The sequence below is a fragment of the Dreissena polymorpha genome, chromosome 15 (genome assembly GCF_020536995.1).
Source record: "Dreissena polymorpha isolate Duluth1 chromosome 15, UMN_Dpol_1.0, whole genome shotgun sequence".
NCBI lineage: Eukaryota > Metazoa > Mollusca > Bivalvia > Myida > Dreissenidae > Dreissena > Dreissena polymorpha.
This window is the reverse complement of record NC_068369.1, coordinates 56787198-56801316: the sequence shown is the minus strand read 5'-3', so window position 1 is coordinate 56801316 and position 14119 is coordinate 56787198. Positions and strand designations below refer to the sequence as shown.

At 37.0% G+C, this 14119-nt stretch overlaps 1 protein-coding gene across 2 annotated transcripts in view; it reads right to left on the bottom strand.

Moving 5' to 3' along the window:
* LOC127859954 (ankyrin repeat and MYND domain-containing protein 2-like) overlaps window positions 1–14119 on the bottom strand; it is a 42021-nt gene that overhangs the window by 5872 nt on the left and 22030 nt on the right. For both annotated transcript variants that reach the window (XM_052397610.1, XM_052397609.1), the window contains exons 8-10: window positions 10827–10962; window positions 4377–4508; window positions 3007–3079 (exon numbers count right to left, since the gene is read on the bottom strand). In XM_052397610.1, coding sequence (XP_052253570.1) covers window positions 3007–3079; window positions 4377–4508; window positions 10827–10962 — 341 coding nt within the window. The remainder of the gene's footprint in view (window positions 1–3006; window positions 3080–4376; window positions 4509–10826; window positions 10963–14119) is intronic.

Genomic DNA, 14119 nt, shown 5'->3' with positions numbered 1-14119 from the left:
TTTGGGGGGGGTGTATAGTGTTAGGGTGTGGTGGTCATTTATGTGGTGGTCATTTATTAGATGATCTTGAAGAAAAAAACAACACTTTTTTTGGGGGGGGGGGGGGGATTTGGGGTAGGGGGGGAGGCTTGGGGGATGGTTTGGTTGGAGTCTATTGTGGTATGTCAGGTAAGAGTTGTTTTGTCAAAGTATCAATCAAATCTAATCATAAACTAGAGCTTTGTCACAGACGTGACGAATACCCCCACATGCCGGATTGACACATAATATTTTGCATGTCGTCTTCACAAAAAACAGCGGACACCATGCTCAATTTTTAAAACCCACTATGTGACCCTGTGACCTAGTATTTGACCCAGAAAAGCCCATGTTCTAACTTGGCCTTAAGATCATCTCCATAAAACGTCTGACCAAGTTTGGTGAAGATCGGATGTAAACTACTTGAATTAGAGAGCGGACACCATGCTGAATGTTAAAAAAGCACTAAGTGACCCCGTGACCTAGTTTTAGGCCCGGAATGGCCCATGTTCAAACTTGTCCTAGAGATCATTTAGATAAAACTTGTGACCAAGTTTGGCGAGGATTGGATGAAAACTACTTGAATTAGAGAGCGGACAACATGGTGAGGTTTAAAATGCACTAAGATACCCCGTGACCTAGTTTTTGACCCGGCATGACCCATATTCAAACTTGACCTAGACATCATCTAGATACAACTTATGACCAAGTTTGGTGAAGATTGGATGAAAACTACTTGAATTAAAGAGCGGACAACATTGTGATGTTTAAAACGCCCTAAGTGACCCCGTGACCTTGTTTTTGTCCTGGCATGACCCATATTCAAACTTGCCTTAGACATTATCAAGATACAACATCTGACCAATTTTGGTGAAGATTGGATAAAAACTACTTGAATTAGAGAGCGGACAACATGGTGAGGTTGAAAACACACTAAGTGACCCCCTGACCTAGTTTTTGACCCGGCATGGCCCATGTTCGAACATGACCTACACATCATCTAGATACAACTTTTGACCAAGTGTGGTGAAGATCGGATTTAAACTACTTGAAATAGAGAGCGGACAAAACGCTGAATGATTAAAACGCACTAAGTGACCCTGTGACCTAGTTTTTGACCCGGCAAGGCCCATGTTCGAACTTGGCCTTAAGATCATCTAGATACAACTTCTGACCAAGTTTGGTGAAGATTGGATGAAAACTACTAGAATTAGAGAGCGGACAACATGCTGAATGTTTAAAACGCACTTAGTGACCCGTGACCTAGTTTTTGACCCGTCAAGGCCCATGTTCCAACTTGGCCTAGACATCATGAAGATACAACTTCTGACCAAGTTTGGTGAAGATCTGATGAAAACTACTTGAAATAGAGAGCAGACACTTAATACGGACCAACCGCCAGACCGACAGACAAGTTCACTCCTATATATCCCCCAAAACTTCGTTTGTGGGGGTATAACAAGCAAATTTGTTGAATTGATATCCCCCGCCAATATGCTTCTGGACACAAAAGTGTTATATTTGACACTCAAAAAAGCATTTTTTTAAGATACATAACTTCTTTATTATTTAATGGTGTACAATGCCATTTGGCGTGCATCATCCTCTTATCCATATATATATACTCATACCAAGTTTCAATGAAATTCGCCAAAGCACTTCCAAGATATGGCTCCGGACACAAAAAAGCATTTTTCCAAGATACAAAGGGCCATAACTCTGTTATTAACAGATGGTGTACAATGCCATACGGTGTGCATCATCGTTATTAACAGATGGTGTACAATGCCATACGGTGTGCATCATCCTCTTATCCATATATATACTCATACCAAGTTTCATTGAAATCCGCCAAAGCACTTCCAAGATATCGCTCCGGACACAAAAGTGCCGGACGGATGGACGGAAAGACGGACGGATGGACGGACAACACCAAAACAATATCTCTCCACCTATGGAGGGGGATAATAAAGAAATTATGGCAATTTTAGCAAAATTTAATAATTTGACCTTGAGAGTCAAGATCATTCAAAGGTCAAGGTAAAATTCAACTTGCCAGGTACAGTACCCTCATGATAGCATGAAAGTATTTGAAGTTTGAAAGCAATAGCCTTGATACTTTAGAAGTAAAGTGGATCTAATCACAAAAAATAACCAAATTTTCAATTTTCTAAGTATAAAGGGCCCATAATTCCGTCAAAATGCCAGTCAGAGTTACATAACTTTGCCTGCACAGTCCCCTTATGATAGTTAGTAATTGTTGCAAGTATGAAAGCAATAGCTTTGATACTTTAGGAATAAAGTGGACCTAATCACAAAACTTAACCAAATTTTCAATTTTCTAAGTATAAAAAGGGCACATAATTCTGTCAAAATGCCAGTCAGAGTTACATAACTTTGCCTGCACAGTCCCCATATGATAGTTAGTAAGTGTTGCAAGTATGAAAGCAAAAGCTTTGATACTTAAGGAATAAAATGGACCTAAACACAAAACTTAACCAAAATTTTCAATTTTCTAAGTATAAAAAGGGCACATAATTCTGTCAAAATGCCAGTCAGAGCTACATAACTTTGTCTGCACAGTTTATATGATAGTAAGTAAGTGTTGCAAGTATGAAAAAAAATAGCTTTGATATTTAAGGAATAAAATGGACCTAAACACAAAACTTAACCAAAATTTTCAATTTTTTAAGTATAAAAAGGGCACATAATTCTGTCAAAATGCATGCCAGAGTTATCTAACTTTGCCTGCCCAGTCCCCTCATGATAGTAAGTAAGTGTACCAAGTTTGAATGCACTAGCATTGATACTTTATGAGAAAAGTGGACCTAAACGCAAAACTTAACCATATCTTTTATAGTTTGTGAGATATAGCCCTAAAAAGTTTTGTGAAAGACTGACGGACAGACAGACTGACTGACAGACATGGCCAATTCTACATCCCTTGTCCTTTTGCGGGAGATAATAAAAAGAAATGATTAAATTTACCAGCCAGTTTTTTGCAGAATTTCTTGTGTGTGAACCAGTGCATCTTTTGACAGCTCTGATTACAATAAAAGGCCTGAAAAAGAGTAACACGTGGGTCGTGGAACTGGAACAGAGGTAGGACTCTCAATATTTAACCTTTAACCCTTTACCACTTAGATCTGTATTTTGACGCATTTGTGGTCCCTCAGAAAGTTACATTTAAGTAAAATCTTTTACTAGATTCAAGTTTTAAAGGCTTCATTTCCAACCCTTAGATACTGATGAGCAGCAAACAGCATAAAACCTGAACAGACGCGAGTTACTCGCAGGCTGTTCTGGTTTAAGGCTGTTTGCACATCACCCTTTTCACTTTGCTTCTGAGTGGGAAAGGGTTAACATAGAACACCATGCATTACATTGAACCGAGTAAACTGCTATGAGAAATAGGCAAGGACTGTTTTGGACAGCTTATTTTATATGTAGCAAATGGCACAAACAATTTATTGAAACAATTCTCAGATGGTTCACAGCATAATCAGAGAACAACGAACAACGATAAAATAAGCTGCACTCTGGAAAAATGGCATTAAATGAATGTGCGTAAAGTCTCATAAAAGATTAGCCAATGAAATTTTGACAGGCTTTCAATGGACAACACTTCCGGCCTAAACTGGATTTTTGCTAAAAAGAAACTTCCTCATTACTGAAAATACCATACAAGCGGAAAGTGTTGTCCCTGATAAGCCTGTGTGGACTGCACTGGCTAATCTGGGATGTGACTTTACACCTGTGCATTAAACCCTGTTTTCCCAGAGAGAAAGACTCAAATATAATGAACTGGGGCAGTATTCATAGAGCATCGATACCAGAAGTTCATTTTTAACTAAAATAAGGCAATATTCTAAATAAAAATTCCATAAAGAACCTTTTGAGCAAAATATAATTATGAAAATATTATTTGAATAATATCAACACATACAACTTAATGAAATAAATGTATAAAAAACTTTAAATTCTGGCCTTAAGCATAAATATTTAACAAGAGCACCGCATAACAAGTGCCAACGCTCGGCTGCGGGTTCAGTATTGAATAAATGAAAGATTGTCAGATTTTTTTTTAAATAGAGGTCACAATGACCTTGACCTTTAACCTAGTGAACCAAATATGGGTGTGGCATGTAGAACTCATCAAGGTGCAGCTACATATGAAGTTTCAAAGTTGTAGGTGGAAGCAATTTTATTTAAGAGCCAATGTTCAAAACCTTAACAAAATGTTAAGGTTTTAGCACGACGCGGACGGCGGACGCCAAGCTGGCTATGACAATACTTCTCCGAAAACGCCAAGCTAAAAATAAGATGTACTTAAGATGCTTTACGAATATGGTCCTTACCATTCTGCAGGCAGAGCACTTTCTCTCTGCAGCCAACTCTCCACAGGTGAAACACTCCTCCACCTTGTCAAAGCCAAACTTCTGTCCATTGATACCTTGGTTTAGAATGTTCAGCGACGTGGGATTTTCACCCTGTATCATTAAAACACATTTTTAAGCACCCGGTATCAAGTAATTTGATTCTGTTATAAATGTGATTTTTTTCACAAACATAGGCACTGGAATACAAAAACCAATGTCTATTGCTTGAAGAAACATGGTCTTTCATAACACAGGTTGCCAAATTATTTATTTAAAAAAACGTATTTGGTAAAAACTATTTCCATTCAGACTAAGCACCACATAGTGGCCAGTAGAACTTTAACAATACATTTTGAATTAAAGAAGATAAAATTCTTGATACTCATGTACCATATTAAAATTTAAGGTCTCTCCTAAAAAAATGGCTATATTATTATAATTTAGATATCAGTTATCCACAAAGTTGCTGAACTATTCTAGCAGCAATTTTTTTTCTATTGGGGAAAATTACCAGCCAGTTATCCGTACCAGCCCATTTGGGAAAAATTAGTGTGAAAAAACCTGAAATTGGGAAAATTCATGTCGTGAACAGAAATCTTCAGATTGGAAAATTGGTGTATTTTTGCTGACAAATACATTGAAATTGATAACAAGGTGTTTTAAAGTTGTCAAAGTTGGTAAAGTGCCGTTTTCCAGAAGTTTATATAGAAGAAGAAAAAAACGCTGTCTAGAAAGGCATTCGAGTAGTCATTCTTTTATATGCTAAGGTTTATCAAACAAAAAAAGATAGAACTTAAGAATTACTTTCCTTTCGTATAATTCAAACAAAATCTTTAAAAAAAAACAAGAGCACCGCCTTGCGGGTGCAGACCGCTCATCTATTTTCGTTTTAAAAGGTGAAGGCACTCTAAATTGCAATCACAAAGGAGGGATGGGTGGAGTGAAGAGGGGTGAATAGTGTGGGGGAGTGGACATTTATTACATTAACTTCCAAAAATAGGAAAAAAATAACAAAACAAAAAATCGGGGGTGGGGGGGAGGGTATTCTTGGGTGCGATGGTTAGAGGGTATTTCAAAAATAAAATAATAAAAATAAATTTTTGTTTTTTAACCGTTTAAAAAAAAAAAACACAAAAATTTGGGTGGTGGGGTGGGGGGGGGGGGGTATAGTGTGAGGTTGTGGTGGTCATTTGTGAGATGATCTTTAAAAAAAAAAACAATTAGGGGGGGGATTCGGGGGGGGGGGGGGGGGGGGGGGAGAGGTGGGGGAGGGCACGGGGGATGGTTTGGGTGGAGTCTATTGTGGTATGTCAGGTAAGAGTAGTTTTGTCAAAGTATCAATCAAATCTAATCATAAATAAAGAAGTTATGGCAATTTTAGTAAAAATTTAATAATTTGACCTTGAGAGTCAAGGTCATTCAAAGGTCAAGGTAAAATTCAACTTGCCAGGTACAGTAACCTCATGATAGCATGAAAGTATTTGAAGTTTGAAAGCAATAGCCTTGATACTTTAGAAGTAAAGTGGATCGAAACACAAAATTTAACTATATATTCAAAGTTACTAAGTCAAAAAAGGGCCATAATTTCATAAAAATGACAACCAGAGTTATGCAACTTGTCCTTTTACTGTACCCTTATGATAGTTTGCCAGTGTTCTAAGTATTAAAGCAATATCTATGATATTTTAGGGGTAAAGTGGACCAAAACACAAAACTTAACCAAATTTTCAATTTTCTAAGTATAAAGGGCCCATAATTCCGTCCAAATGCCAGTCAGAGTTACATAACTTTGCCTGCACAGTCCCCTTATGATAGATAATAAGTGTTGCAAGTATGAAAGCAATAGCTTTGATACTGTAGGAATAAAGTGGACCTAAACACAAAACTTAACCAAATTTTCAATTGTCTAAGTATAAAAAGGGCACATAATTCTGTCAAAATGCCAGTCAGAGTTACATAACTTTGCCTGCACAGTCCCCTTATGATAGCTAGTAAGTGTTGCAAGTATGAAAGCAATAGCTTTGATACTTAAGGAATAAAATGGACCTAAACACAAAACTTAACCAAAATTTTCAATTTTCTAAGTCAGTGATTTTTTTCGCCCAACATTACCGCCGATTTTCGGCTGCTTCCCAATTGCAAAAAATGACTTTTTTCCCCAAAAATCTGACCAAAATTTCCCAAAAAATGACCAAATTTTCCCAATTAAGCCAATAAGATTACAATGTCATTTAGCGTTAATTTCTTAGGAGTGCCGATCGAGCTTGTCGAGTCTTCGCCGAATGACAACTGACTTACGAATGTTCGCAAATGTAGCCGAATACGATTTTACGTTGCTATCCACACATCTCTCTTTATTGCGGAGGATACCGACGATAGTCGATGTACCCCGATTGTTAACGCCTGTTTTTACACACGTCCAAGATGGCGGCAAGCAGACAAAAGTTAGTTCTGGCTACCATAACTTTAAATGTCGCTTGTTATGATTTTTGACTGGCACGACTTTATAGTTATGGACCAACCCCATTAGGAAAGTCAACCAGAAATTCCCGAAAAGTTGACAGTTAACAAAGACCGGTCCAAAACAGCTTTTATATGCAGTTATTGGCCCAAATCAACCACTTGATCGGAAAGATTAACATTTTTCACATTTAACTGATATATTCTTTCACAAAATACTATCTTAAACATTTAAAATTGATCTATTCTGCTCTTACATATCAAGAAAAAACAGCGATGTGACAGACTTTCTTGAAATGTAAATCTCCCGAGATTTCACGGTCATATGACGTTATTTCTTTTTTTAGTAACAAAACATGTGCTCAAGTGTTTTCAAATTCAGAATGACATTTCCCGGTATTTTAGATTATTCTGGCTTGTTTTGTAAACAAATTGTAGTGTTAATACAAACTCAAAGTAAATATTATTTAAAACTACCTGATTCACACTGAAATCAGTCTTATAATCCACCATACGGAAGTTGTTAATCACAAATAATAGATTTCAGAAAACGAAAGTAATGTTTACAATTTCAGCAAAAAATGTCAAGGTCGATCCGAAAGTATCCAAATGAAAACTCGTCACGTGACAAAGCGACAATGGCGTCAAAATTGTTAATTTCAGACTGATGAGATCTATTGTAAGATGCATTTGAAATATTTGAACCTTAAAATATTCCCAGATGCAGTAATTTTTATTCATTCACTAATATATGTAGAAATGTATACAAGAAAATGAGCTTTCTTTGATTTATAGCGTGACATAAATATGTTACGACTCTGGTTGACTTTCGATACGGGGTTCGCTTCAGCGTACAGGTCTGTCAATACTATATAAACTGTACGCTGAAGTTTCTTTAGCTAACGAGAAGTTTGTGATGAGCAGCGAAAATGATAAATAACACTAAAATTAACAGCGGATATCACATGGTTATAAGGAAATAATTTAATGTGTGTGTCAATTAACGCAAAATGCTATGTTTGAGATGAACAACAACAAATATTTATTAGAAATGTTCACAGTGAATGTGCGTCACGGAAATCTGTGTTGGGAAATTAAAGTTCACAAAGTTAAAGCATTTAAGACGAGAACCGTTCCAAAATGGAAAGAGACAAACATGATTTGATTTATATGTTAGTGGATCTGTGTATATTCAGATTCATATGCATATTCTGCTTTATAATGTTTGTCACGCTGTATAGTTTGGTGAAATAGCATTGAACTGAGGATGTCAATTGTGCAAGATATTAAAAGGTAAACAAATGAAATGTATTATTTTAGCTCCATTTTATACAACATTAACATAGCAACAACACAATTCATATTCTTAAAGAGATTATGATTAAATCATAATGGTACATGTATATTGAAGAATCTATAGATTATTGCAAGTTTAATATGCATGTGGAAGGATATTAACTAAACATTGTAAGAAGACATGAAAGCAACACTTTATAATATAAAAATGCTGTCAAACATGAACTTAGCAATTTTTATTCTGTTCTTATAATCATATTTATAATGTTTCCCAATTTCATGGTTTATCGCGCTATTTTTCCCAATTTCATGGTTTATCGCGCTAATTTTCCCAATCCAAATGCCACAGGCTGTAACAAAAAAAGCACAAAAAATCAGTGTAAGTATAAAAAGGGCACATATTTCTGTCAAAATGCACGCCAGAGTTATCTTACTTTGCCTGCCCAGGCCCCTCATGATAGTAAGTAAGTGTACCAAGTTTGAATGCAATAGCATGATAGTTTCTGAGAAAAGTGGACCTAAACACAAAACTTAACCGGACGCCGACGCTGACGCCAAGGTGATGACAATGGCTCATATTTTTTTTTCAAAAAATAGATGAGCTAAAAATGCAAACACTTAACACAAAGAATCTGTATTTTCCAAACACACATGCTTTTGTTCTTTGCTGGATTTCTTGGACCAAGTCGAAAAAGAAGGTTTGGTGATAAGGTGCATAGAGAATTATGTCATAAAACAATTGTGTGAAAATCAAAGGGCTAAATCAACAAGGGATTGACGTAGACAAAATCTACAAAATCTGTCACTAAAAGATGGTGTAAATGATGGTCCAAATTAGGTCAGGAAAAAATTGGCTAATATGGGTGGTTTAGAGATGGTCATACGCAATGACTGTTTATGTTTCAGCGATCTCTGGAAGTATAACTTGTTAAGTTGAAAACTTGTTAACCAAGAAATAATCCGTGCTTGGTGAAGAGGGGTTAAAATCATGGGCATGAAGTGTCAGGGATGACACTTTCCGCTTTTATGTTTTTTTTTGTTAAAAGAAAGTCTCTTCATAGCAAAAATTAAATTTAGGCGGAAAGTGTCGTCCCTGCTTAGCCTGTGTGGACTGCACAGGTTAATCTGGGAAATTTAAGGGGGTGGGTGGGTAATACATGTTTGCATGATTTTTATTTTATAATGACGTATATAAATGATTTAATAAACAAGAAGGATGATGCAATTCTTGAATATCTGCATGCTGATAAAAGTATCAGTACATCAAATATAAAATATAATTTAAACAATAATTTCTAGATATAATAATAAGGCTTATATCTTTCATCACAATGTATGGATGCTACACTTTCAGTGACGCTACAATCATAGAACAAGGGCTGTTTGTAAAACATGCATGCCTCAGAAATGGGCTGTCAGTTGTAGTGGCAGCCATTGTGTGAATACGTTTTTTGGCACTGTGACCTTGACCTTTGACATAGTGACCTGAAAATCAATAGGGGTCATCTGCGAGTCATGATCAATGTACCTATGAAGTTTCATGATCCTAGGCGTAAGCTTTCTTGAGTAATCATCCGGAAACCATTTAACTGTGTCAAGTCACCGTGACCTTGACCTTTGACCTAGTGACCTGAAAATCAATAGGGGTCATCTGCAAGTCATGATCAATGTACCTATGAAGTTCATGATCCTATGCTTAAGCGTTCTTGATTAATCATCCGGAAACCATTTTTCTAAGTTGAATCAATAGGGGTCATCTGCTAGTCATGATCAATGTACCTATGAAGTTTCATGATCCTAGGAATAAGCGTTCTCGAGTTATCAGCCAGAAACCATTTTACTATTTCGGGTCACCGTGACCTGGACCTTTGACCTAGTGACCTGAAATCAATAGGGGTCATCTGCAAGTCATGATCAATGTACCTGTGAAGTTTCATGATCCTAGCTAGGCATAAGCGTTCTTGAGTTATCATCCGGAAACCATTTCACTATTTCGGGTCGCCGTGACCTTGACCTTTGACCTAGTGACCTCAAAATCAACAGGGGTCATCTGCAAGTCATGATTAATGTACCTATGAAGTTTCATGATCCTAGGCATAAGCGTTCTTGAGTTATCATCCAGAAACCATTTTACTATTTCAGGTCACCGTGACCTTGACCTTTGACCTAGTGACCTGAAAATCAATAAGGGTCATCTGCGAGTCATGATCAATGTACCTATTAAGTTTCATGATCCTAGGCATAAGCGTTCTTGAGTTATCATCCGGAAACCATTTTACTATTTCAGGTCACTGTGACCTTGACCTTTGACCTAGTGACCTGAAAATCATTAGGGGTCATCTGCGAGTCATGATCAATGTACCTGTGAAGTTTCATGATCCTAGGCATAAGCGTTCTTGAGTTATCATCCGGAAACCATTTAACTATTTCGGGTCACCGTGACCTTTGACCTAGTGACCTCAAAATTAATAGGGGTCATCTACGAGTCATGATCAATGTACCTATAAAGTTTTATGATCCTAGGCCTAAGCGTTCTTGAATTATCATCCGGAAACCATCTGGTGGACGGACATACGGACGGACGGACATACGGACCGACATGAGCAAAACAATATACCTCCTCTTCTTCTAAGGGGGGCATAAAAATCTTGCTGACTGTGAATGAACACTTACAATTTTGGTAGTTGCCAGTTGACGGACCATGTTCTGTAGCAGTATGGAGTCCACAAATGGGAACTCCTTGAGGGTCTGTCTGATAAGCTGGTCCTGAAACTCGGGGTGGCAGTCGCAATCACGGCCCCGTAACAGACTGGCAACAGTAAAGGATTCTTGAAATGATTGTAGGAATCATAATTATGCGTGGATATGATTTCAGAAAAACATCAGGGGAGGAAAATTCCTCATCGGGCACATACAAAATTGTACATGTTCACAAAAATAAAGTAAATTTAGAACAAGAGGGCCATGATGGCCCTGTATCGCTCCACTGTTTTTTATGCGAAAAAAACGCGCATTGCGCATGGGTTGAAATGTACTCAAGCATGTGACTTTCTCTGCCTATCCCTCGTCCCACTGGGCGCTTAAAGTTGGAAGGGTGAGCATTTTTATATATGGAAAAAGTTACTACCGTGTTAACTAAACAGACTAAAAAGCCCGGGAATTGTTCTTTTGAAGCACAGTCTCATTGCTTATAACGTACAGTGTTTTTTTTTGTATGAAATATTCGGCGTTATTCGGCCCCATTCCACCATCTTTAGAGTATATATTTTTCCCCCAAATATTTTTAAAATTCCCCTCTCGGAAGTTTTATTCAATTTTAATAAATACCTCATTTAAATACGTCTTTCGTTACGAATTTACTACAATTTTCCTGAACTGCATCCACGTGTTTACTTTATTTTAGCCTTTACCGCAAACCGTACGTAGCTCACTATCACGACTTTTGCTTTATGACATCTACCACAATCCATACGTATTCCAACATGTCGCACAACAACAAAAGCTATCGTAAAAAAATTGACAAATCTGTTTTAAATTGATATTCTTTTCAGACAAGTACAACTTAAAAGTCAGTCTTCTTCAAATACCGGCAGTGAAACGCCAGAAACGTCCGGTCAACAGAGTGTTGAAAGACTGTTTAGTTTGCTCAACCTGCTTTGCACGCCACAGAGAAACAGGCTTGGGGGAGCTACACTGGAGTCCCTTATCAGACTTTGTCTGCACACGAAGAGACTTGGTGAAAAGGAGGTCACCAGAATAATTGATTAATTCGCTGAAAAGCCCAGAAATTTTGAACTTTGAAAATGAACATAACATGTTTATGAATAAAAGAGTTTGAATTATGTTTTTCTCCCTCTGTATGGTGAATTATAGTGTTAAAACTTGATTTTGTACTGTTACTAGCTAAGCATAGATATTTCCCCCTTTTCCCCTTTTACGCGCGAATTTCCCCCCCCCCCTCAGGGGACCCGACCCCCTTACCCCAAAACTGAAAAAAAAACACTGACGTAGGTACATTTATCTCTCCAAAAGATATTGTCGTTCTTTCTATTTCACATATTTTTAGATGCTGAAGATCAAATATACGCATTTGATTTGAAACAGATTCACAAGACCCGTAGGAATCAAAATGCCTTTACCCTTTAACAAACGACACATTTTGGACTTTCCCAATTTGAAAAAGGTTGCAGACGACAATTAAATTGTAATGGAATATCAAGGAAATAATCAGGTAGGGTAGAAATAATTGTTATAAAAGGAGAAATTGCTCATCTTGAGCAATTTCTCATTTTATCATAATTATTTATAAAGTCGTCAGCTATAAATCCGTAAAATCCTGTAGGTGTTTGGTAAAGGATTAATTATCTCTGGTTCCTTCTCAGAGGCTTTCACACATTTATAACAAATACAATAGTCGCATCTTTCTTTGTAAAGAATCATCTCAAACAAGGGCTGTTTGTAAAACATGCATGCCCCCCCCCATATGGGCTGTCAGTTGTAGTGGCAGCCATTGAGTGAATACGTTTTTTGGCACTGTGACCTTGACCTTTGACCTAGTGACCTAAAAGTCAATAGGGGTCATCTGCGAGTCATGATAAATGTACCTATGAAGTTTCATGATCCTAGGTGTAAGCGCTCTTAAGTTATAATCCGGAAACCATTTTTCTAAGTTGAGTCACCGTGACCTTTGACCTAGTGACCTGAAAATCAAAAGGGGTAATCTGCGAGTCATGATCCATGTACCTATGAAGTTTCATGATCCTAGGAATAAGTGTTCTTGAGTTATCATCCAGAAAACATTTTACTATTTCGGGTCACAGTGACCTTGACCTTTCACCTGAGAATCAATAGGGGTCATCTGCGAATCATGATCAATGCACCTATGAAGTTTCATGATCCTAGGCATAAAACGTTCTTGAGTTATCATCCGGAAACCATTTTACTATTTCCTGTCACTGTGACCTTGACCTTTGACCTAGTGACCTGAAAATCAATAGGGGTCATCTGCGAGTCATGATCAATGTACCTATAAAAGTTTCATGATCATAGGCATAAGCGTTCTTGAGTTTTCATCCAGAAAACATTTTACTATTTCGGGTCGCCGTGACCTTGACCTTTGACCTAGTGACCTCAAAATCAACAGGGGTCATCTGCGAGTCATGATCAATGTACCTTTGAAGTGTTATGATCCTAGGCCTAAGCGTTCTTGAGTTATCATCCAGAAACCATCTGGTGGACGGACATAAGGACAACGGATGGACCGACATGTGCTAAACAATAAACACCCTCTTCTTCGAAGAGGGGAATAAATATGATTAACAACCCACATATCCCTTAGACCAACAGGCCTGAGAATATTATGATAATCTAAAGATTATTTCTTATATTTATAAATGTATTTAATTAAGTAATACATTTGACTTCTAAGATCAATTCATAACTTATATTAAGAAATTATAAAATGATCAGAAATTGATATGGATCGTTGAGCAATTGACAATCATATCTCCACAATTCATGAGTCACAATTCACAAATGGAACAATGAATCATTAGTTATTAAAAAGTAGCATATACCAGAGCTCCAGATAATGTTTTGTGAAATTCTTAAAATACTACCAGATTTTCAAAAAGAATTCTTAACTCTGAAAATTTATTTTTAACGTTACAACTAAGTTTTGGAAAATAATTCTAATTTTTTCTAAATGTCCTAAAAATAATAATAATAGTTATTTTCATGCAAAAAAAATCAAAACAAGGGCTGTTTGTAAAACATGCATGCCCCCCTATATGGGCTATAAGTTGTAGAAGCAGCCATTGTGTGAATACGTTTTTTGTCACTGTGAACGGTGGTGGTGGTGGTGGTGGTGGTGGTGTAGTAGTAGTAGTAGTAGTAGTAGTAGTAGTAGTAATAGTAGTAGTAGTAGTAGTAGTAGTAGTAGTAGTAGTAGTAGAAGTAGTAGAAGT